Below are 23,065 nucleotides of genomic sequence, written 5' to 3'. Positions count from 1 at the left end.
CTAAATGTTCTGGAATACTTAGGGATGTATACATCATTTTTGGATGGGATGGCCAATGATATACAGAATGAATTTTAAATTCAAATATCAGATATATCATATGTCGTTTATCATATTGGTTAGTGATGAGACAGTTAGAACAACGTTGTTGGATTAATCGCTTTTATTTTTATGTATATGGATATTTACAAAACGATTTAGCACAATTTGCATAATTAAATATACTGTTATCATTTGTGTTGCAGCGCAAACACCCTTACTCGTTATTCAAAAATTATGACTGAACGACTATGCGAAATCAATTGATTGGTAGATGTACTGCATAACTGTCCATGCAGTTAATCCTATGAATACATAATTACAATTGTTTAATAACAACATTCTTTCAAGAAAAATACTCGACCGCATGAACGACATTCCCAGGAATTTGCTATGCCTTCTTCAGTGCGCGCCAATTTGTTGATGTTATCAATCATTTTTTCAAATGTGTTTAATTTAAGTATTTAAATTATCAGAGGTAAAATACAATTTTGTTTTGCCTTCACTTAACTACTTACAAATTGTTAATGCTCATGCAAAACAGTTAAATTATCATTACAGGTTTCGTACAAATAAACAATCTAATGAACTAGTCTTGATATAAATAAAGTGTTTTTGTAGTGCTTTGGGTAACCAAAAGTTAGGTGGCGAACTGCTTTTGCTTAATATTTAAAAATCTTCACTTCTGTATTTCGCTTACGGTCTAAATCATTCGTAAAGTGACCTAAAATTGGCTTAAAAACTAAATTCCAATAGTAAATGACAGTTTGAGTTTTCCATTCACTTTTCCCAAGTTTGCGATGTTGGCTGATGGATATTATTGGTTTCATTTGATGGTAGATTTTAGGAATGCATGCGACCGCAAAATTCTTTAAATTTTTTTTACCAAAAGCTGAAAATAAGAAAATTATTTTACTTATCGTGGAAACCAGCGAATATTTATTTGAACTTACTGCCGGTTCCTAGGCGCTCGCTTGCTGGCTTACAGTTTTTTTAGATAGGCGGCACATTTAACAGCACTACTAACTTGCCCCGTGTTCAGGAGACTCAACTTCTTGTGCTTTGCTCGGAATTTCCTTACATACGCGTCAATAAGATTTTTAATCTTGTGTGGATTAATTTCACCAGACCGACTGTGGCAGATCTAAAGAAAGGATAGAAATATTTATTATACGTGATTTAGTTCTAAATGATTTAGTTATTCAATTTATAAAATGTTAGGTTGCTTTAAGAATTTGTTATTATTATGACAGATAACTTACCTTGGGCACAGCTCTTCGCATGATGTCCTTGTAGTCATCCTTTGTAATCGCTTTCTTGTTAAAGTACGGCTTTAACACCAATTTTACCTCCTCAACGACACGTTCCTGTCGATTTAACTTGCGTAAAAGCTGTAAAGCAAAAACAAAATTCATATTTTTTCTGTTTCACAGGGTGTGTTCGAAATTGACTCACTCTATCCTTATTTTGTAGGTCAGTTGCCGAATTCGGCACATCGTCATATGCATCCGTATTTCTTGCACCTGAAAATTGTGAAAAAAAACAGGTATTGTAATGATTTCAGATAAAAAATACGAAGGCTTGATCTTTGCAAATCGTCAAGGAAACTTTTTAACTGGAAACAAGCAAGAAAGCTAATTCCACCCTTGGAATTGTAACTCATAAAATTTTCATAAAATTTAATTCGAAATTCAAGAGCCGTTAGAAACAACATGTGCCAAAAAAAAAACAACGGCGTCATACTTTTTTCCCGTTAATTTTCGATTTCGAAAATTTTGGTAATTTCAGCGAGATAGCTTTTAAACTGACAGACTTGTTGTCTAGATCGACCCAGATGTTCTTGCTGATCAAGAATATATATGTATATACTTAAGGGGTCTTAAGTGCATTGTGATTTTCGGACTGTAATTATAATAACCTTTGCAAGGGTGTAAAAACAAAAAGTCAAACAAGGAGCCTAACTTCAACCAGAGAACAAGACCCACCTTTTGATTTTGATTTGCGGTCGCCCTTGCTACGATGCGTCTTCTTGCCTGCCGCAGTTGTGTAGCGCGATGACACCCGGATATTGCCCACTGGCGAACTGCTTCCGAATAGGTTGTCGAACATTTCCACTTTACCCCCGGCAGATGCGCCGCCCTTCGCTCGCCGGTTGCCCTCCATTAAGCTGGGAGGCTCGAACAGATCCTCGTAGTCGGCCGAGCCGGGCGAATAGGGGCTCTCGATGTCCATGTTAAATGAGTCGTCGAGGGCGTTGCTCGATCCCCCGGCATTGCCAAGGCCACTGCCGTTCCGAAGGCCACCACCCACTCCTCCGCTGGTGGTGGGCATGTTGCCAACTCCGCTGCTGCTGCTGGCCACACTGCCTCCGGCCTTCGGCAGCGGGGTGAGCTTCTTTGACGGCGGCGTCGGACTAGAAATCGACGGTATGTGCTGCGAGCTGGACACCACGCTGCTGCTCGTGAGCAAAACGTTGGAGAGAACGGTGATGGTCTTTCCATCGGTGGCCTTGTCATGGCTGTCGCCTCCGCCGATTCCCCCTGCGCCGCCGGAGGTGCTGGAGCCGACGCCCAGCGAGAGGCTGACCGAGCTGCTGCTGATGTACTGGGCGGAGCTCACCTCGCTCTCTTGCTGGTTAGCTCCGCTCTGGTTGGGCTTGTTCATCAGCGCCATCACCAGATCCACCGGGTTGAGCACGCTCGTCTGGGTCTGGGTGCTGGTGCTCGCATTGGACACGGTTGCGTGGCCCGCATCGCTCTCTCCTTTGTCTCCAGACGCCGAACCGATCGCACTGCTCGCCGGCATGCTGCCGGCCGCTTGCTGATCCAGGCTCTGGCACGGCGGTGGTGTCGGCGAGCGCGGTGAGAGGGAGGGCGACTTGGTCGGCTCGAAGGGATCGTAGACGTCGGGCGAGCGCGGTCCCGACTCCGGGGGCGTGTTCGGTCCGATCTTCTGGCCGCCATCGTGGCTGCCGTGACCGTGCTGGGGCGACTGCTCCTCGGGAGCCAGGGAACAGGCTGCCTCCAGTTCGTCCGCGGAGTTAATATCATCGGCGTCTTCGTGCAGCGGATTGCTGCGCGGCTTGTGCTGCATCTTCTTGGTGGGCAGGTTGAACTTAACGAGGGGCGGCTCGGGTGGCGTCTTGGGGCCGGTGGACTGCGTCATGTTCTCGTACGAGGTCTCCATGATTGTGTCCAAGGAACCAACCTGCGGCGTTTTTTCTCTTTGCCCGTTTTCGCGCATCAGGTCGTGGTCCCTATCTCGCTCCCTCTCCCTCTCCCTTCTCGTGGAAAGTTGATCGGTCGCATCCTCGCTGTCGGTGAGCACAATGACATCGGCCGGCTCCTGATGAACCTGGAAGGGCGAGCGCTCCAGATCGATGATGGCCACCGGCTTGGCCTCCAGCTTCTTCCGCTTGCGTGGCTTTTCCCGCTTTCCCTTCTTGACGGCGCCCACAGCGCTGCTGATGCTGCTGGTCAGGCGCTCGCTCAACAGATCCTCCCCCCTGCCGGATGGCATTGTGACTGTCGACTGCTGCTGAGAGCCCAGCGTGGAGATCGCATTGTTGGCGCTCGCCTCCTTGTTGAAGCTCACGCTCACCAGGATGTTGTTGCCCGAAGCGAACACCTCCTTCGAGGGCAAAGGCTCCGGCGTCTGGGTTCGCCGCTTGCGCTTCTTCTCCTTGCGCTGCTTCTCCAGCGGGTACTGCTTCTTCTTCTTTTTGCTCTTGTCCCGCTTGCGCTTGGCCTTCTTGGGTGTCAAGCCACCATCGTTGTCGTAGTGGCCACCGGCACCCTTGGGAGATTCCAGCGGTGGCGTCCAGGAGGAGTTCTTGTCCGCGCAGGCGCCGTCGTGCAGGAAATCACAGCGACCGGGAGAAGGCGACGGGGACCACTGACCAGGGACTATTCCGCCCTTCTTGCGCTTTCTCTGCGGCGCCAGGAAGTCATCGGCATCCTCGAAGGGATCGCGTTGTCGGGAGATGCGCCTCATCCGCGCAGCTGTCGTTGGACTGGCGCTGCCCGTCCTCTTCTTCTTTTTCTTCTTGTCGGACTTCTTTTTCTTCTTCTTGGGCGCATCCTTGGGACTTTTTGAGCGACTCCTGCTCCGGCTGCGACTCAGTCGAGGCGTATAGCGCGGCGAGCCCAGGTAGAGAGGCGATCTGTTGCCTCCCCCGCCGTTAATGCGATTGGGAGTGTGTGAGCGCGAATTTCTGGACCGCGGAGACACTGGACTATGGGCGCTTTCGTTCGGAGGAGGCGGCAGCGGCGAGGGCGAGCGGGCATACCGTCTGCCCGACGAGGTTCTACGCCTTTCGCCTTGTTTGTGGGGAGACGGCGAGGTGCCTGGCGGGGGCGTTGGCGAGATGCTAAAGCTTCGGAAGCGCTTCGGCGAGGCCGAACGAGAGCGCAGGGAACCCCTCGATCCCCTCGAAACGCTCCGCGAGAAACTGCGCGAGTTGCGCCTGCCCGATCGACTTCTGGCCGACCGCATTGCGTCGCGTCCATAGCGGTCCTTGGCCTGGTGCTGGTGCCTCGATGCACCCACTACGTTGCGCACGTCATAGCGAGGTAGTTCCCTGCGTTTGGGCCGCTGAAAGAACTGCTGGTGCTGGCCGTGCTGGTTGTAGTGAAAGTAATGCTGCTGCTGATGGTGCTGCTGATGAAAGTTTTGGTTCTGGTGGTAGTTCTGGTTGTGGTGCTGAAACGGCCGGTTGTGGAACTGTTGATTGCGGTAATTGAAACGAAGTCCACCGCGTCCACGCATGAAGCCGCGCTGGTTGTCCCGTCCACGGAAGGAGAACCGCTGGCGGCTATACGAATTGGAACGCGATCGAGACCTGGAGTGAGAGCGGGAGTATGACTTAGAGCGGCTGCTACGGCGACGCCTGATCCTGCTGCGACTGGGGGATCGACTTCTGCTTCTGCTTCTGCTCCTGCTTTTGCTCTTGGTCCGGCTCCTACTTGGACTGGCACTCTTGCTGCGCTTCGGGCTCTTGGAGCGGCTCTTTGGAGTGCAAGGGCTGCGATCCGCCTCTGTCTTGTCTCCGCGGTAGTTGCGATCCTTTTGTCGCTTTCCCACTTTTTTGAAGGTTTCGTCCTTGCTGCGTTTTGAACGCGATTTCGACTTGGACTTGGATTGCTTTCTCGCCCTACCGCGGCTTCGACTGCGTCGTTTCGAGCCGTTTTCGTTGGTCAGCTCGTCCTCCGACACAATATCCGTGGCGACAGCCTGTTCTGGCTCCTCTTCGTCATCGGAAGACTTGGAGGAGCCCGTCTTGTGACTGTTGCCGTCCGCATCCGGAGGCGCTGATGCAGCCGCCTCCTCCTCCCCCTCCGCCAAATTCTTCTCGTCCAGACAGGGCGTGTATGACCGATCCTGCTCGTGCTCACTGCCACTAGCGTTGTCGTCCTTCTCCGCATCTGCGTCTTTATTGGAGCTGGCCTTCCTGGACTTTTTCGGCTTCGGGTTGGACTGTGCGTCGGAAACCAGCGCCTTTTCATATTCCTTCGGCTTGTCAATGTCCAGCTCTTCCCAGTCACTGTCATCGTACAGCTCCAGGACGCCCTTGGCCCGATCCTTAACCGTCGGACTGGGAGTGCTGCGCGTCTTTGCCTCCTCTTCATCGAGGGCCTTCGAAGGGGTTGCCCCCGTCTTGCTGACCTCTTGATCGGATAACTCCGACTCTTCCATGGGTGCGTCATCACAGGGCTTTTCGTTATCTTCCTGCTCATCCGGCTCGTCAGTGGGATTCTCCGGCTCGTACAGATCTTCGTTGACTTTATCGGGCACTTGTTCGGGCTCTGGTCCCGGGGGCAAAGGTATTTCGTTATCCTCGTCATCGTCATCTAATTGTACTAAATCTTCATTCATATCGTCATCATCCTGTCGCAATAAAAACAATAAGGAGAGATGGTTAATAGTAAACCAGAGAAAATCCGTCTGAATTACTAACAAAGTTAACTTATCTAAGTTATATTTTTGCTCCTTCTTCTTTTTAAAGTACACGAATTGCTTTGTTCCAATAACATTATTCTAGGCAAAATCCGTCAAATTATTAACTAATAACAGTGGTCCAAACCAGTTCTGTGAAAAAAATCATATCAAATAAAACACTTAAATGTGGCCTTCGGTTCATATAAACTTATTAAAAACCGAAATTCAAACGATGTAATGTTTTACAAACTCGTGATTTTGAACTCAAAGAAATATTTTGGGAAAAAAAAATAACTTCTACTAATCCTATGAAATAAAATGTAAGCTTTTTAATCGTCGGCAATGCACGCACTCTAAATTTTCAGTTTCTAAGGTCGAAAATAAATAAATAATCTAAACAGCTCCAAATAACTGTAAAATATTTTTATCCATGACTTACAGCTCCAAATAACTGTAAAATATTTTTATCCATGACTTACCTTATCGGACACATCGGCTGATCCTTGTGCAATCCCCGACGCCATTGTCGAGGCGTTTGCCACCGCCTGAGACTCTTGCGAGTAAATTGAAAAATTCGGACAATTGTCGGCATCGTCGTCTACGTTGCGATCATTGACTTTCAGCGGCGACTGCTGCAGGGTGTTCATCTTGAAGAGCGGGTTGTTCCAAGGTATGGTTGGGGGGTGGTATCGGCGGAGGTGGTACTGAAGGCACTCTTGGCAGGGCCATCACCGGTGCCGGATGGTGGTTCACAGGGGGCGCGAACACCGGAGGTCGCGATGGAAAACTGTTCGATGGCGATGGCACCGCGGCTGGAGGTGGTGCGCTTCCACGAAATGGGGGCGTGGGCTGAGTGGCGGGGGGCACGTTTGGCTGGCGTTGCTGCTGCGGGCGGGTGGGCGTGTTGAATCGGAGGTGGAAGGGCGTAAAGCTTGACAAATTTGTGTTGCTGTTGTTGGGGCTGGGACTGCTGAAGTTTTGGTTACTAAAACTACTAGCCCCTTGGCCGTCTCCGCCGCTCGTCGATTGCCGCGAGGCAGGTCCACCGCCGCCACCGGACGCTACACCGCCCCCTCCACCTCCCCTGTAACTGTTATTGCCGCTGTAGCGATTGTTGTAGTTGTCGCCTGCGCCAGCTCCTCCACCCCTGCTAAAATTCGGTCCTGCTCCACCGCGCTGGTAGAGCGGCGCCTGGGTTACGTGCTCCTCGGACTTAGAAGCGGACGCCGTCGGCGCTGCTGCTGGCTTTGCTGCAGGCGGCAGTCTTTGGGGCAGATTGAGGGTACCATCCGCCCTAATGTGCACATCGCTCAGGTTGCGCGAAGCGTCGTGCCAACGATCTTGCAGATCCAATATTGTGGACAGAATGTCACCAGCTGAAGCTGAAGCTGAAGCCGGGGCTGAAGGCGTGGCGGCAATGCGTGCCTTGCCTTGGAGCAAGGCTTTACGGATTCGCGGGGCTCCAATGCTAGCAATGCGAACTGACGTTTGCACCGCCGTCGATCCGAGTCCAGCAGAGGTGGCACTGCCGCCGAACTCTGGCTCACTGTCCGAGAAGTACTCCAAGTCGTTGGCGTTCCCAAAGAGCGAAAAACTGGAGGCAGTTCCGCCGCTGAGATGAGAACGCTGCACTCCGTCCAACTTTACTCCCAACTGCTCCGCTAGTCGCTTGCTCGCCGAAAGTCGTCGACCAGGTCCTTCACTAGAGGCAGGGGCTACCACTCGACGACGGCGGCGCCGACGTCGCCTGATCACCTTCTTACTAGTCTTCAGGGCAAACTTCTCGTCGAAGTTATTCAGGTCGTACTCCACCACGTAGGTGCGATGGCGAGTCCTCTTCCGCCCGCGCCGTTGAGCGGGCCGTTTGGTGGTGCTTGTGGTTGTGCGTCGAGTGGTGGTCGTTGTGGTTGTAGTGGTGGTGGTGGTGCGCGTTCTGGTCTGGGTTGAATCCACAGCAGAGCGGGTGCGTCGCAGTACAGCCGCTCGAATGCGTTCGTTCTGGCGGGTGCGCAGGATCCTTGGCGGCTGTTGCACTTCGCGCACCCTGAGTCGAGTCTCCGGCAAGCCCATTCCCCTGATGTCTTCGTACAGCTGACTCAAGTCGTCTGCGAGCTCCATCTGCTCGTCGGCGTCGTCCTCCTCGGAATCAACGCAGTTGTCGCAGTACCAGGAGCCAGCAGGAACCTCGTGTAGCGGCGGGTCCAGGCAGTCCATGTGGTATCCCTGATTGCAGCTGTCGCATAGAAGCATTACATCCTCCCGCTCCGGACGTTCGCAGACCTCGCAGTTGGTCAGCTCCTCTTCAGAAGCCGCAGTACCCTCTGCCTCGTCGTCCAGAGCTAACTCTGTTTTAGACTTGGTCAGGTCCACCCGCGTCTCCCTTACCACTTGGCGACTGGCGTAGGAGTCGCGCACCACAATCCTGTCGAAAGCGATGCGGTCTATGGGACAGGTCTGAACATTTTTCGACCAAGCGTCGATGCAAGCCGCGCAGAAAATGTGCTCGCAGGTGGCTGGCGTGCCGATCTCCTGCTGCCGGAAGGTCAACAGACAGATTGGACACTTCTCAAGCAGATCGTTGCTGCTGCTGTCGGAACTGAAGCCGGGATCGGGCTCAGCAGTCGTGGGCTGTAGTCTTTCTGCCACACTGGGCGTCTGGTCTTGCTCCTCCTCGTCGTAGGACTCCACTTTGTTCCGCTTGCTGCTGCGAATGGTCCGCTGATTGATCTGCAATGGACCATGGGAAACATTAAAAACTGAAGCCTGCAGGGTGGAGTTCCGATTGGGATTAGGACAGATTCGGGAATAATGCCTTACATCGCTGCCGCTGGATGAGCCGTCACTCTGCACCCCGTTCCGACTGCGAAACTTGCGCGTGGACTTCCGGTTCACCGCGTCCGACTCACGATTCCCCTCCTGGCGCCGGGCGCCACGCCGCGGCCGTGTCGCGGTAGAGCAGGACGGCCGGTCGTCCTGATCGGGGTCCGATGCCGTGTCCTCTGAATCTTTAAATTCGATCCGCATGATGATGCGCCGGTTCCGCTGGACCCGCTGATGATTCATGGGTGGGCCAGCGTCGGATTCGGAATCAGAATCACGGTCGGACATGCTGATGCAACTGCGTATGTGTGTATCAAGCCGATATATTGATGTATGTACACTGTCGGCGGGGCAGGCGCGTTTATTACATATATATTACATATAGGGAGTGCTCTTCGCTCGATTCTCATCTAGTTATCCGCGCCTGGTAGTTTCTCTGTTCGGTCTGAAATCCACATTTTTCGACACGGTAACCAGAGCTGATGCTTTTTTTGGCCTAGCTTGTCCGTAATTTCAAGCCGCTGTGAGTGGAGGAGAGTGCCGAGTGCCGATTTCGGAGAGTGGCATCAATTGCCAATTTTCTGGAGCCCTGCCTGACGTTCGACCGTTAGCCTCCTCCGTGGGAAATCGTGGGCGTGGCAGCTGGGGTGGCCTAGGAACAATGGAGTCCGATTTTGATGCCGCAAGGCCGTAATTTCCGAATTGGTAGCAAACGCAAATTTTTCTCACACAGTTTCCTTCACACACACACTCGAATTTCAGCCATTTTTTCAGCTAAGGGTGGGAGAACGCACCAGCGAGCGCTTTCGATAGCTGGCTGCCGACAACGATCCATCGCTAACGACAAACAGACGCATTGGTGCATATTATTGCAATCGAATTTAGTTCGTTTGTTCATAAGCGAGTTTTATTTAATTAAAGCTGGTTTATGTAAAAGTTATTTTAAAAAAATGGTTGTATTTTTAAAAGGACATCAATTTTATGGAATTATTTGTAGAGCCACGAAAGAAAATCAAGATCCTGCTTAAAAAATGTATAAGTTCAAAGACAAAATACAAATTTATTATTATATTTACTAATTCTCGTGGCTGAACTTATAAAAATCAAATTTTAAATAAAATTAAATACTTTGACGAAAGCCTTTAGAAAGATACTCCCAGAATAACATTCTTATAGTTAAACTTCGTTACTATCGATAACTTCCCATATTTCCCGTTTTAATTAAATCCGTTCTATTTATTGTTATTTCGCTTGCTTACGAAATGCAGGCAGATTGTACGGCCGATATCCATCTGGAGGCGATAGAGGTTCTTCTGAATCACATCCTATACGTTAGGGGTATATACCCCTCGCAGATATTTAAAAAGAGGAGGGTGTACAACACACCGGTCTTTGTTTCTATTTTTCCGCCACTTAACAATTACCTGGCCGGCGTTTTAAAATCCGCTCGGGAATTGCTCATCCGCCACGAGTTGCAGTGCCTTGCGCTGATAGTGTACCAGAAGGAGAACGAGCCGCTGGAGAGCTACCAAATCCAAACGGAATTGCTGGGGGAAGATGGCCACGCCACAGCAGAGGATCCTCACCTGATAGAGTTTGAGCAGCAACTGCGCTCAGCCATTTACAAACTATCCGAACGGGTGAAGCCGTTACCCAAACTGCCTCCAGGAAACTGCCAGTTTAAAATCCACCTGCACACCACACAGGATGCATTTATACGCTTCAGCCACGAATCCCAGTACCAGGAGTTTCCCTGGTTGCAGACTCAAAGTCCAGGACGACACTCCTCATCGCAAGCCTTTTCCCTGCTTCCCTTGGCCACGGTGAAAAATGTCGGATTGAAAATGCAGGCGTTCATCTTCAGCTGATATATGTTTGAGGTTCGCAATAATTTAATCATTAAATCAGACAGTTTACAAGATGATTATTTTTTATTTAAACTACATAGAATATGCTGGTCGCTAAACAACAAAAGAAATCGTATGTCGATCTTAGAATATAAACGATTTGACCATTCTCAAGTCTTAAATTTAAGATATGATAGGCAAATTCGAAATAATTCAACAGGCTCTCAAAGTTAATAGAAAAAATGTTGAATTATCCAAAGACTTTCTTAAGTATTTAAGCGACCCTTAAATCTACTCTCTAAAGCAGTCCCTGGCGTTTTAGATCCTCGAACGTCTTTCGGTTGACCACGTTGCCCAGCGAGTCCTCGAACTCTTCTTCCTGATCGGCTATCCAGCGCTCGCTCTGTTTCTGCGACTTGAGCTTCTCCCACAGCGTAATGGCGTCTTCGATTTGGGTAACGTTGGCAAAGTGGGCGGTGTTGGGGATACCCAGACAGCGCATTCCGTGCGCATGGCGCCATTCGGCGAAGTGGCGCTGGAAAGCCTTGGGACCCTTATAAGTGAAATTTCCGCAGATCTCGCAATTGTAGCTGATGTTAAGTCCGTGCAGCTTGTACAGCCAGTAGGGGATCGGCTTCCCATCCCAGCCAAGCGGCAGGTTTTTGGGATTGTACGGCACGTCATCCGCATCGGGGTCGTCATCATTATCGGACTCACTGGCCTCCACATCGCTGTCGTCCCGCTCGCCGCCGGTTCTAGCCTGCTTTCGCTGCACATTCTCCTTGGTGGCCGCTCGCTGCTCAGAGAGAAGCTCGGCATACTTGTAAAGCAGTGCCTCCAGCTGGGCAATCTCCTTGTGGCGCTCGTGCTCCCTTGACTGTGCACTAGCGGTCTTGGCACTCGGCTTTTTAGCCATCAGGGCGGGATCCAAGGTACTCTTGCCCTTGGTGGAAAATAGCCGCTGAGCGCGCTCCTCCAGCGTGCCACCGCACTTGAGCCCTAGAGCCACGAGAGCCGACTTCAAACGATCCAGACCCAGGGAGGCCAGCTCCTCCCAGCTGGAAAAGGCGGACAAATCGAGGTGGGCACCAGTGTTGGCCAGCGCCGACTCTGTCTCCTTGAGCGAGAAGCCGGGGAATGTGCCCTGCAGCCACTGTCGCTGGAAGTCGAGCTCCACCTTCAGCAGCTCGCCTTCTAAGTCGAGCAAGGGCTGGATGCGCAGGATGAAGTGGTGGAGGTAGTCATTAAGGGTCTCTATGTACTTTCGGTACTCCCGATTCTTGCGCTCGCGGGGTATGTCAAAGACGTGGTCGAATGACATCAAGTAGGTTATGTAGTCCAGCTTCTCGACGCCCCGCAGGTTTAAATAGAGCTCATAGCACTCATTAAGGTCCAGATACCGACCACCTCCCTCCTCATCCGTAAACTCCACCAGGGCACTCATATCGTCCGGATTGTTGTACACCCGGATCATCTCGTCGAACTCGACGGACAGCGGCACACTAACCTCCGCTGGATGCGACTTGTAGAACTGCTTGATCTGCTTCAGGCGAGCGTAGAACTCGTTAAACTCGTTGGGTCCAGAAAGGGCTGCGATCTCGGCCTTGCGCTCGTTGTCCTTGTCCTCGTAGAGATCGCGCAGCTGCGACGTGGCGTTGTGGTGGAGTTCCATAAGGTATTTCAGCCGGTGCTCCGAGTGGATGCGCTCCTTCTCACCCGGCTTTTTGGTCGCGTGCTCGTCCACCATGAGTTTTACCAGGCGCTCGCGCTCCTCGTGGTAGCGCCTTTGCTGTTCTAGGAGCGTCTCCATAGCTCGCAGGTGCAAAGATTCGACCGTACAAATCAAATGTAGCTTGTTTTTGCTAAAACCACTACAAAAAACAAATTGGTACTGAGTTAGCGTGTGTACAAGAAAAAAACAGTCACCACGAAACAGAGATGGTAAAATATCGGTATTCACTTGGTATTTTCGATACAAATGTCAAAAGAAAAAACCTTGTAAAATAAATGTTAAAAAAAAAAGAAATCACTAGTAAAAATAAAATATTAGACAATTATTTAATTTTCAAAATAAACACTCTCATAGACTATATATTTTCCACAACTTTAACAATTATGCCAATATTCAATAGGAATTCATAGATCATAAACCTTAATAATTAAACAAAGCAAAAGCAGCAATATAGTTTCACTTTATTTTGGTGAAACTTAGTCGGTCTCTAATGTACTTTGGAACCAGTTACAGGGTATAGCCTAGTGTATACCGCCTCAATCGATAGAATAGTCTGTCAGAGGGCTGGCAGCTCCGTTTCTTTAACAAATACACATTTTTACGTGTGCGAGCAGAGGGCCACACTTCCCGTAAAATCATATGATCGATTTGCAGTGAAAATTTTCAGACGTTGGGCAGAAGGCAAAGTAACTTATCGTTTTCAATTTTCCTCGTGTCCACTCAGTTTTCAAACTTAACTCTGTTTTGATTTTATTAGTTTTTAACAAATTTATAACCATTGCAGGCACGGTTGTACGTGGACTTCTTCGAATAACTTGAATTTCTTTTCGGTTCGGTTTGTGCAAGTGATAAAAATCAGTCAAGATGGCACTGAGCGATGCTGATGTACAGAAACAGGTAATTAGGAGCGGAAGAGTGGCGGTGGTCGTTCCTGGACACGGAATAACCTAGAGAAGAGCCCCAAAGTTTTTCTCCGCAATAAAAATGGCGAAGTCATGGGATCTGAGGTGCCCCCAAGTCATGTGAACTTTTCACCACAAGTTTCGGTGTCCTGCCACAAGTCTGATTGGCACAAATTCTTAAAAAGTAGATGTTATATCCCAAAACTTGTTGGTAGTTAGGCCCTTACAAAAGTATTTGTTCAAAAACTTTGCGTAAAATGTGAGTAAAAAATTCGTGATAGTCATGTGACACGGGCCCCCGCATTGGGACCATGTGTTGGAGCGAGACGACTAGTCTGCGCCCCACTCGCACTCTCTGTCACACGACCAGCAAACCCCTTACGTTATCAAAACTTTAACGAATATAAATAGAGGATGGAGTTTTTGGACCTTTCCAATGCAGTAATCATGTGACAAAATGAGGCAACTACTAAACAGGACTACTATTTCAGATCAAACACATGATGGCCTTCATTGAGCAGGAGGCCAATGAGAAAGCCGAGGAGATCGACGCCAAGGCCGAGGAGGAGTTCAACATCGAGAAGGGACGCCTCGTCCAGCAGCAGCGCCTCAAGATCATGGAGTACTACGAGAAGAAGGAGAAGCAGGTGGAGCTGCAAAAGAAGATCCAGTCATCGAACATGCTCAACCAGGCTCGCCTAAAGGTGGGAGTTTTTGTTGTCCTTAGGTCGCCAACTCATTCAATCTTTCCTTAAACCTTTTTCCAGGTGCTGAAAGTGCGCGAGGACCATGTGAGCAGCGTGCTGGATGACGCCCGCAAGCGTCTCGGCGAGGTCACCAAGAAGCAGTCCGAATACCAGACCGTGCTGACCAAGCTCATCGTCCAGGGCCTGTTCCAGGTCATGGAACCCAAGGTGATCCTGCGCTGTCGCGAAGTCGATGTGCCTTTGGTGCGCGACGTCCTCCCCAGTGCTGTGGAGCAGTACAAGGCCCAGATCAACCAAAACGTCGACCTAATCATCGACGAGAAAGACTTCCTCTCTGCTGATACCTGCGGCGGTGTTGAGCTTCTGGCTCTGAACGGACGCATCAAGGTTTGTACTCCCACAAACAGTATTCTTAAGGCGCACTCTCAACTTAACAAAATACCCTTTACAGGTGCCCAACACGCTGGAGTCCAGATTAGATCTGATTTCGCAGCAACTGGTGCCCGAGATTCGTAACGCCCTCTTCGGCCGCAACGTCAATCGCAAATTCACCGATTAAATTTTTTAAGTGCAAAACAAAACAACTAATCAGAAAGAGAACCAGCATCAACACCAATCCTGCAGGAACAGTTCAAGTTATTACAACATCCAGCCACTAAACATTGAACACAAGTAAACTCATCCTTTGGCAGTCAGGCAACAACTAGGATTATATTCGATTTCAAAATACTTTTGCCGTTGTCTTTGTATATTGAAACTGAAACACTCAAGAACATTTCGGTCCTTCTGTATTCAACAGTTATATGATACCCACACTAAACACACATATATACTCTGATATATATGTTTGTATGCCAATACTTACTATATAGTTTAGAGGACACAGTCCTAGGAGCATACGAAAGCATAATACGAGTTTGTTAAAGTTTGTTCGTTTTTTACATATGCACATATTTCTGAGCAGTAGGTCCAGACATGTGCTGATATTGTATACATACACTTTAAAATTTTGCATACATTCCTGTCCAAGAATTTTGTTTTCAGCTTTTGCCCTCTTTTTGCGTTGTTATTTGTACATTAATTGCTGTCGTATGTAGTCTTTGTTGAAGTTTTATATGTCTATGTTCTTTATGTTTATAATTATCACGTGCAGCGATCAGGAGAAGCTACGGCAGCGAACATCCTTTTCAGAGCCACTGGCAGTCTACGCATGTGGCCACTCAGCATTGTTGCCCGACAAAGCACCGAAATGCACCCAAGTTACCGATTTCGCTGCTTCGCGGGCAACGGACGCGTGTGTAGCTACCACTGGCCCACCATAAGCTCAAAAAATCATTCAATGTCTGTTGTCGAGCTAGCGAATGTAACGAATACACAATATTAAGCACGCAACACCTAAACTCCATAATACATCGCATCCACGACGGAAAAGTATTGCCAAGCCGCCCAAGTAGCTAAATTTGTTGACCTTCAAGTTCAGCTTCCACACATTAAAACTTAATAATTAAAAGAAAATCTAAAAAAAAAAATGGAAATTAGACTCTATCAATTAAGGGGCTGCCGAACTGCCACCGTTTCTTCTCGCCGCTGCACCATCATATTATCAGGCTCTTAAACAACACCACGTTCATACATACGACTAACACGCAGGAACTACAGCTAATTTGAACCTTGTATTTGCATGTTCGCCAATGTTCATAGTGTATTCTCCAGGCTCATTTTCTAACCGTTACCAAGTAAATTAAAATTGTTCAATATGATGAATAACTACAAATTTAGCAAACAAATACAAAATAGCATATGCGTTATTATATAACATCGAGTACTATATACATTACATGAAATACAAATGCAAGAAAATTACTTTTAAACAAAATTTATGTTGAATAAAAACAGTATTTCCAAAAACTAAACTACAATAACAAATTTTATTGATAAAGTTGGTTCTAAAACCCGATTGGAGACAGGGGGGAATAATCATAATTTTAGCAAGCTCGATCTGGTTTTTATTATTTATAAAAAAGGTTTTAAATCTAAATCTATAGATTTAGACAAGGTAAAAGTCTATGGGTACAAAAACCGCGAAGACGTGTATACGAATTTAGTCAAAAGTATTTAACGCCGAGTATTTTAGAATAATGAAAAATTATTATTATGTAGGAGAAATTATTAATTTTTACACACTCTAGCCTTATAATCGATGCAAAACTGCCTACAAGACTGATTTAACAAAAGTTATTATTGAAATTATTTTACATAAAAAAGACTCATTCAATATTTTCGCCGCAATTAAACTACACTTACTCGTAAATACCACACGTGAGTAAGTACATTTGATATTTTAAGAAAAAAAAACAAACTTTTTCTATATAAAATCGAAACAGAAGTGTTTTCCAATTGCTTGTTTTTAAACCATATGACAAATTCGTTGAATTTTTCTCGGTTTTTGAATTCATTAAAACCTCGGAAATAAGAGATATACTCAACCTCAAAAAAACTTTAGTTATCATGACTCAAAAAATGGTAGATTACCCGTCCTTGGTCCTAAATTAAACATAAATTTTCATACTTACGCGATGCTGAAAAATAAAGTCAGTAAAGGTAAGATGCTTAAAAATAAATGAAAAGTATGTACGAAATGAATTTTTCTTAGCAATAATTCAAAATATCTACTGATACCAAATTAAGTGAAAAAGTTATTCAATAAAAAAGATGTTACACCTTGAAAAATTTTTTGGGAGTAATAGTTTCTAAATGACAAATTATACAATCATGAAATATTAGTATATTAAAAAATTAAAACTTGTGTATTTTTTAATTAACAAAAAAAGTCAAAAAATAAGGGCTAAACGTTAGAACTCGCTTAAATTCAAATCAAATGCTTGAAAATTCCAAAAAGCCAAAAAGTATGCACCAGCTTGTGAAAAAAATTATTTTTTTTGGTACCATTAAGGCCCCAGCTAGGAACTAAATACTTTGACGCAGACATCCAACATTTTCAAAGTAAAATAATGTGACGAAACATATTTTTGCACTTGGCAATCACGTAGCTCAAAAAAGGAGACAGCCCATACAATTTGCCTTCCGGGATCCGGTTTAACAAACCGAGGAAATATATTTTTAGATTTCCTTTTTAGTTAAGCTGAGAGTTCGGTCAACAGATCATAGGGTAATCTAGTCAAATCCAAACCACTTTCGATATTAACGTTCCTGTTTTTTTGGGGGACAAAAAAACATTGACTTCACTCCTTTCCCATATTTACTTCGAGCCAATCAATTACCAATCTAAACTTAGCGATACCATTAAAAACTTTTTTTGTGTTGTATTTCATTTAATGGTATTATACATATATGTACGTTTTTGTTCAAAAATTTTACGATGATTCTTGCTAGCGTGCTAGCCAACATTGATCTTTTCAATTTCTGTTCTCAAAATAATCCGGTTCAGTGTCCGTTTTTATTGATGTGTCGAATCAGTTGCTAATGAATTTTATTTCTTTTTGTTATATGCATATTTGGGAATACCTTTTTAAATAAATAGTGCGAGCATAGACCGGGTTACACCTCTTTTTAACATTAAACGTCTCAACCACGTTTTTTTCCTATTCTCGCTATTTCCTCAATTTTGACTTCGACCTGCTGTCGAATCAGAAATTGCAAACTTCAATCAATTGATTTCCTGTAGTGCCTTAATAAATTAGAGCGTTGCTTCAGGTTTTCTTTTTTTTTTGGTAGTTGCAAAACACTAAACTTTTATTAACACATTTTCATCAATTGTTTGTTTCTTTGTCATCATCTTGAGTATATTGCCTTTAAACGGTGATTGAATCTGAATGGAAAACTAGGATATTGGACAGTGGACTGACTACAAACTTTTAATTTTTAGCTGACGGTTTGCTTTACTCTCTCCTTTATTGTTGGAATTTTTTGAGTGTTATATAGGTGGAGTTTCTCAAAATGACGTTATTCATAGGGGTGGATTGTATAGTATAGTTCGACTGGCTGTTGCAGATGATCGATCCGCATTATCAGATAAGGATCATAAAGGAAGGGCGGCTCCGTTTTTGTTGTTCCTTTTTAGCCATTAACCAAAGCGTTACTCCCCATTTTTTTGCTCGTCCTCAGACTCAGATTCTGTAAGAAAATAGAAAAAAATGAAATAAAATTATTAGTACTGTCATCATCAGGTCTCAAAATTAATTTGTTTGACTTTAGCTAGACTGTCCAAATGATTATTGGCCAAATGTAACTATGTGAAGTTATTTGGACACCCAACCATTCAAATGCTCTTGCACTACTCCTTTTTAGCTTAGTCGAACGGTATAAACGTTCGAAGCTTGTATAACGGGATTGTGCAGAACCGATTCAACTACAGCTGTGCAAACGATTATTGGCCTAAAATAACCATTGAAAAGGTTATACGGACACCCAACCATTCTTTTGCTTTAGCATACTGTACATGAACCCTTTAAAATTGGCCCCAATAAATGAAAACTCTTTAAAAGCTCGGTAAGAGAAGTATGCCATATTAGTTCAAAATTAATTTTGTCCAAGTTTTCATTGGCCTATGATGCTCAGAGATTTGTAAAGCAACAAGGCAAGCAAAAAACCCACTTACTCTTGCAATTTTGTACAATGAAAGTGTCATCGGGGACAAGAACATTCTCAAAAATTGCACTACAACTATTGGCTGAAGGTAAGATTTAGTTTCCCCAGGTACTTTAAGTATATTTGAATGTCCAGGTTTTCATTGGCCTGCGTAGCTCTGATTTTGTTTAAGAAACGAGGCAAGCAAAAATCCCAAATTATCTTGCAATTGTGTACCAGAATCATGCCATTCGGGCATGACCATTCTCAAAAAATTGCATAAATCGTCGTCTGAGAAATACCAACCTTCTTCGGCTGATTGGAGCCATTCGACAAACTTGCGCATTTGTTCGAGGAAATGCATCTTTCCCTTGTTTGAGTGCCCATCCTTGTACCAGCGCAAGATGATCTCCTCAGACAGAACCTCGGTCTTGTAGAACAACAAAATGATCTTCTGGAACGCCTTCATAAAATTCATGTTCTCGTAGCAGAACTCCTGCACCTTAAGGATCAGAGCCAACTCCGAGCGGTCTGTCGAGGCAAAAGCCTGCAACAGTGTACAGTAGGTCTTTAGATGACGAACAGCCTGATCGGTAACCAGCTCTTCCTTCTTGTTCCATTCGCCCAATGACATGATGGTGGACCAAATCTAAGAGAAACAAAATGAATTAAATTAATAAAACAACAGATATTTGTATCGGATGACTCGACTTACAATGACGATTATTTCATGATCGGGAATGTTCGTGCGTTGCGAGAACTCCTTAATGTCTGAGGTTATCTCACTATGTGGCTTCTCATCATTGATATCATCGATGAGCGCCTGCTGCAACTCACGCTTCGCCTCCTGGCTAGCTTGAGCCTTATGCAGCTTAATGATCTCGTTGAGTTCTTTGTCAAGAAAAACTTGTTTAAAATATTCCTCAGTACGTTTGTTTGGTGGGAAAAAGTCCATAAGTCTGAAACAAAGAATGACAAAGCGAGATTGGTTAGTACATATGTACTTATAAACGCGTTTAAACTAAACTCTCTTTTTATTAAAGTGTACGAAATTAAATCGGCACCCAAATGAAGCTAAAGTCCATTTGCGAAATGGGTAAAACTCCGTCGACATTTTTTACTCTAGGAATGTCAATTAAAGATGTACAACTGGCTGATTGAATCATCTTCCTGAGAACGTTCCACACTGAATTTAACCAAGCAACAAACTTACTTGCTTTCCAGTCCACCCTTTTTAAGCGCCTGAATCAGATATGCAATGCCCTTCTCTTGCTTGAACGTCTGGAACAGCTCTAGTAGAAACTCCAGTGCAATGCCATCCTTGATCAAGTGCTCGTTATTTAGTACCAGTAAGACATTTGGTGGTACAGAGCCGTTAACTGCGGATTAAAAGTACAGAAGCAAACCTTAGTTTATAGTTTTCGGAAAATGAGTTTAAAGAGCGTATTAACGACCTTGTCCTTGGGCTAGTGGCTCTTGGATGTGGAAAAGTCATTCAAGAGTCAGTATACCAAGAGTAAGTTTACTCTAGCCCCTCAGCAATAAGTCTAAAAAGTGTTCATCAAGACTAAACTTATTAAAAAGCTGATGGGCCGGCTAATATAATAATAATAATAGATTAATAACTTACCTAACCAGAGCGCAGTCATACGCGCAAGCTTGATACGTTCACTTGGAGTAAAGCCTTTTACGAATAATAGAACTTTCCCCATCTCCTCTTCGAACATTTTCTCAAGATACTTGTACCGTCTGATGAGCTTAACAAATACCTAGAAAATGTAGAAACAGGTTTACATAGGTTAGCTGTTGATTCAATTTAGTAGGTAAAGATTTTCATTTTTTTAATCGTTGTTGCAACATTAGAAAACTTTAGATTGCTGATAAAATATTTTCACAAAATAAAGACAAGTAAAATGAAGCTTTTTATTTTGCATATTTTGACACCGATTATATTGTTGAGATGCATAACCGGTTCTAATAATATGCAGTTTCAATTAATCGCGTGACCTTCCACCTATTTTGCTCTCATGGAGTATTGTATACAGAGAATACTTGTTGACACATTAGAAATCTCCAGACTGTTAGGGCATACAACAAGCCGAAGACAAGTAAATGTGTCGATTCATATGGCATATTCTTGACACCGACTATCTTTTTAAACTTTATAATCAGCTCTAATGATATGCAAGAAAGATGTATCTTTTTAAATCGGAATAAACAATGGGCTTTTATAAAGACTTTGATTCAAATTTTAAGAAATGTTAACAAACCTGCTCATGGTTGCGCATGGCCTCCATGTTCTCGGGAGCATCGAAGATGCAGTAGTTGGTGCGCGGCTTTTCGCCATCCTGAGATATAGATCCGCCAGGCACTGTAATCATAAACAAAATGAAATCAGAACTATATCGACACCCTTCCAAGGAATAGGAACTTACCTAGTAGACCTCCTGCAATCAATATATCAAAGAGAACTTCACCGTAACGACGGTAGTCGAGCTTGTTGCCCGCACTGTCTAGATATTTAGAGATTTGTTCCAGGTCGCCTTCAGTTTTTTCGAGACCAGCAATGACCGCATCACGGAATCCCGTTGGGTCATATTTTTCTCTTTCATCTCTTTTTCTGGTCTTGATGCGTTGACCCGATAGCACTGGTCTTTCAGTTTTTTGACTCATACAATAAATTGCTGCAAAGGTGAAATTCGATTAGATATGGAAGCGCTTTCAGTTACCCCCACAAGATTCCAATGTAAAAAAGAAAATTAGATCGACTCATTTGGCAAGGTCACTAGATGAGATACCTAGAAATCGGTATGTGCTTTTTATATTAGAGAGCGAAACAAAAATCAATCTATGCCATGGGCAGTTTTTATTTATAAAGTATATTTGTATAATTCAAATTTTAGATCTGATAACGGTGTTTTTAAATAAAACTGCTAAATAGTTCGTATAAAAAAAAACCTTAACCTAAAAATGCTCGCGTACATGTGGTTTCAGCACTCACACATACACAGGCTGAGAACGGGCACACTTCACAACTCTCTCTCTCTCTCAAACACATATTTTACAGTTGATAATGCCGAAAGAAGAAATAAAATGAAAGGCGGGGCGAGAAGAACTCCAAGAAATCGACAAAGAAACGGAAAATAAAGTGAAATTTTGACGTTGTTACTCTGTTAGGTATATCGCGGAGGGAATCGAGGTCATTCTGCATACAGCAAACACACACACACGCGGTCTATGTACTCATGGCTGTATATATTGGCTGGAAGGGGAAATTGTCAAAATAGCGAAAACGCAAAAATGAAAATTCCAAGTTTTCAAGTACACATTGTCTGCTAGAAGGAACTAAAACTTACACTTTCACTGAACGGAAATAAGTTTGGCCCTGGATTTTTGCCGCTTCCGCGTGTCCTCGCAAGTAATCGGAGGTTTTGCGCTGGTGTGCGATTCTGGTGAGTGAATGTGTACGTGTATGCCCCGTGTGCGCCTGTTGCTTTTCAAATGTGACGAGCGTGTGAGAGCGCGTTTAAGGTGTAATTTAATTTAACCTCGCGCAGCGCTTACTAACACTTGCGAGACGACAAAAAACAAAGAGACAGATCTTTTTTTTTCTTCTTATTACTTACGAGCTTTAGCACTGTAAAATTGACACGCACGCACACACACTCAACAACGAATGGACGGGGAGAGAGCAGAGCCAAAGAATACTTTTTGTAACGGAATTTACTTTTCTGCCTTTAATATTAACGTTAACAATTTTGCTCGGGTCGAATTCAGACTACGTCCGGAATTCTATTTTTAACAGCTATCACAATCGGTTACTAGGTATGTGTTGTTTGCCTCAAGTCCAGCGCCCCGTCTGCGCGCACCACTTTGTTAAATGAAATTCGGAGAACAAATGACACACGAGCGAACAGCCGAGCGAGACGAAGCGGACGAACCGATAACGAAGACATGTGGTTCGGCGCCATTTTGAAGACACATTGACATGGCGACGACCGAATATAAGGTGGGGGAGATGAAGGAACGGAAAAAACTGCGAATGTAAAAAAGAAAACGATGGTGGGGGGTCCAAAGTGTGCATATTTTTGCCGTCACTCTTATTAAATAATGTTCATGGTACAGTCAAACAAAGGCCTTTTGGGCACAAAACGGTTTACTGCGTTATTTTATTGCTGTCCGATGACTAACCTCGCCATACGTACGCACGCAATTCGTGCATAACCCCTTTTCAGGCCAGGGCACAGACAAAGGATTCGTCATGGCTGGCGAAAAAATTAAAACACCCGTGTATGTCATCGCAAACAAAGCTAAACTTAGCATACATCTACTCTATGTTAAAATTGCACTTAGGTACTTACGATTAAAACAAAAAAATCTGTTTTGCTGCGAATAGAAGTGACTTTTTGTGTAGCTGCTGGCTGTTTTAGAGCTGAGCTGAAAAACGTAGGTCTCACAATAGAGCTGTCAAAATAACGATATCGCTATCGACAC

General features: G+C 45.2%; 5 protein-coding genes across 8 annotated transcripts; 2 read left to right on the top strand and 3 right to left on the bottom strand.

The window, feature by feature from the left end:
• Window positions 1–148: 148 nt before the first annotated feature.
• LOC108090133 (PHD and RING finger domain-containing protein 1) lies at window positions 149–9,670 on the bottom strand. The gene is given in 8 exon segments (XM_017188669.2): window positions 149–931; window positions 993–1,183; window positions 1,302–1,430; window positions 1,495–1,562; window positions 2,025–5,925; window positions 6,456–6,659; window positions 6,661–8,703; window positions 8,794–9,670. Coding segments are annotated over 7 exon segments (6,798 nt in total). The 5' UTR covers window positions 9,085–9,670; the 3' UTR covers window positions 149–931; window positions 993–1,021.
• A 285-nt stretch (window positions 9,671–9,955) lies between these two features.
• On the top strand, window positions 9,956–10,715 carry LOC108090136 (DNA polymerase zeta processivity subunit). Its single transcript, XM_017188676.2, has one exon. It carries the CDS (start codon window positions 10,059–10,061, stop codon window positions 10,662–10,664), a length of 606 nt encoding a protein of 201 aa, XP_017044165.1. The 5' UTR covers window positions 9,956–10,058; the 3' UTR covers window positions 10,665–10,715.
• LOC108090135 (splicing factor 3A subunit 3) lies at window positions 10,656–12,578 on the bottom strand. The gene has a single exon (XM_017188675.2). The coding sequence runs from the start codon at window positions 12,451–12,453 to the stop codon at window positions 10,942–10,944; it is 1,512 nt and encodes a 503-aa protein (XP_017044164.1). The 5' UTR covers window positions 12,454–12,578; the 3' UTR covers window positions 10,656–10,941.
• A 363-nt stretch (window positions 12,579–12,941) lies between these two features.
• On the top strand, window positions 12,942–15,897 carry LOC108090198 (V-type proton ATPase subunit E). Its single transcript, XM_017188786.2, has 5 exons — window positions 12,942–13,061; window positions 13,160–13,272; window positions 13,769–13,981; window positions 14,045–14,371; window positions 14,436–15,897. Exons 2-5 carry the CDS (start codon window positions 13,240–13,242, stop codon window positions 14,541–14,543), a joined length of 681 nt encoding a protein of 226 aa, XP_017044275.1. The 5' UTR covers window positions 12,942–13,061; window positions 13,160–13,239; the 3' UTR covers window positions 14,544–15,897.
• A 1,802-nt stretch (window positions 15,898–17,699) lies between these two features.
• Window positions 17,700–23,036, bottom strand: LOC108090111 (protein krasavietz). 4 transcript variants are annotated; one of them, XM_017188629.2, is made up of 9 exons: window positions 22,198–22,467; window positions 21,928–22,064; window positions 21,007–21,255; window positions 20,842–20,942; window positions 20,202–20,340; window positions 19,785–19,950; window positions 19,287–19,530; window positions 18,878–19,220; window positions 17,700–18,118 (listed from the first exon to the last, which is right to left on the bottom strand). In XM_017188629.2, the coding sequence occupies exons 3-9, from the start codon at window positions 21,242–21,244 to the stop codon at window positions 18,081–18,083; spliced, it is 1,269 nt and encodes a 422-aa protein (XP_017044118.1). In that variant the 5' UTR covers window positions 21,245–21,255; window positions 21,928–22,064; window positions 22,198–22,467; the 3' UTR covers window positions 17,700–18,080. The 4 variants fall into 4 exon arrangements, with proteins under 4 accessions (XP_017044118.1, XP_017044119.1, XP_017044117.1 ...); XM_017188630.2 differs by having other exon boundaries at window positions 21,928–22,058; XM_017188628.2 differs by lacking the exons at window positions 21,928–22,064; window positions 22,198–22,467 and adding an exon at window positions 22,933–23,036.
• Window positions 23,037–23,065: the final 29 nt, after the last annotated feature.

The sequence above is a fragment of the Drosophila ficusphila genome, unplaced genomic scaffold (genome assembly GCF_018152265.1).
Source record: "Drosophila ficusphila isolate 14025-0441.05 unplaced genomic scaffold, ASM1815226v1 contig_791, whole genome shotgun sequence".
NCBI lineage: Eukaryota > Metazoa > Arthropoda > Insecta > Diptera > Drosophilidae > Drosophila > Drosophila ficusphila.
This window is presented reverse-complemented; position numbering and strand designations above follow the sequence as displayed.

Bases quoted from the DNA above. Each gene is read 5' to 3' on its own strand.
- LOC108090136 (XM_017188676.2), top strand. From the start codon at position 10,059: ATGCAGGCAGATTGTACGGCCGATATCCATCTGGAGGCGATAGAGGTT.
- LOC108090135 (XM_017188675.2), bottom strand. From the start codon at position 12,453: ATGGAGACGCTCCTAGAACAGCAAAGGCGCTACCACGAGGAGCGCGAG.
- LOC108090198 (XM_017188786.2), top strand. From the start codon at position 13,240: ATGGCACTGAGCGATGCTGATGTACAGAAACAG. The intron at 13,273-13,768 runs GTAATTAGGAGC...CTACTATTTCAG, and splicing joins ATGCTGATGTACAGAAACAG to ATCAAACACATGATGGCCTT. The intron at 13,982-14,044 runs GTGGGAGTTTTT...ACCTTTTTCCAG, and splicing joins TCAACCAGGCTCGCCTAAAG to GTGCTGAAAGTGCGCGAGGA.
- LOC108090111 (XM_017188628.2), bottom strand. From the start codon at position 21,244: ATGAGTCAAAAAACTGAAAGACCAGTGCTATCGGGTCAACGCATCAAG. The intron at 20,341-20,841 runs GTTTGTTAACAT...TACATTTTCTAG, and splicing joins CCATGCGCAACCATGAGCAG to GTATTTGTTAAGCTCATCAG. The intron at 18,119-18,877 runs GTTGGTATTTCT...ATTTTCTTACAG, and splicing joins GCTCCAATCAGCCGAAGAAG to AATCTGAGTCTGAGGACGAG.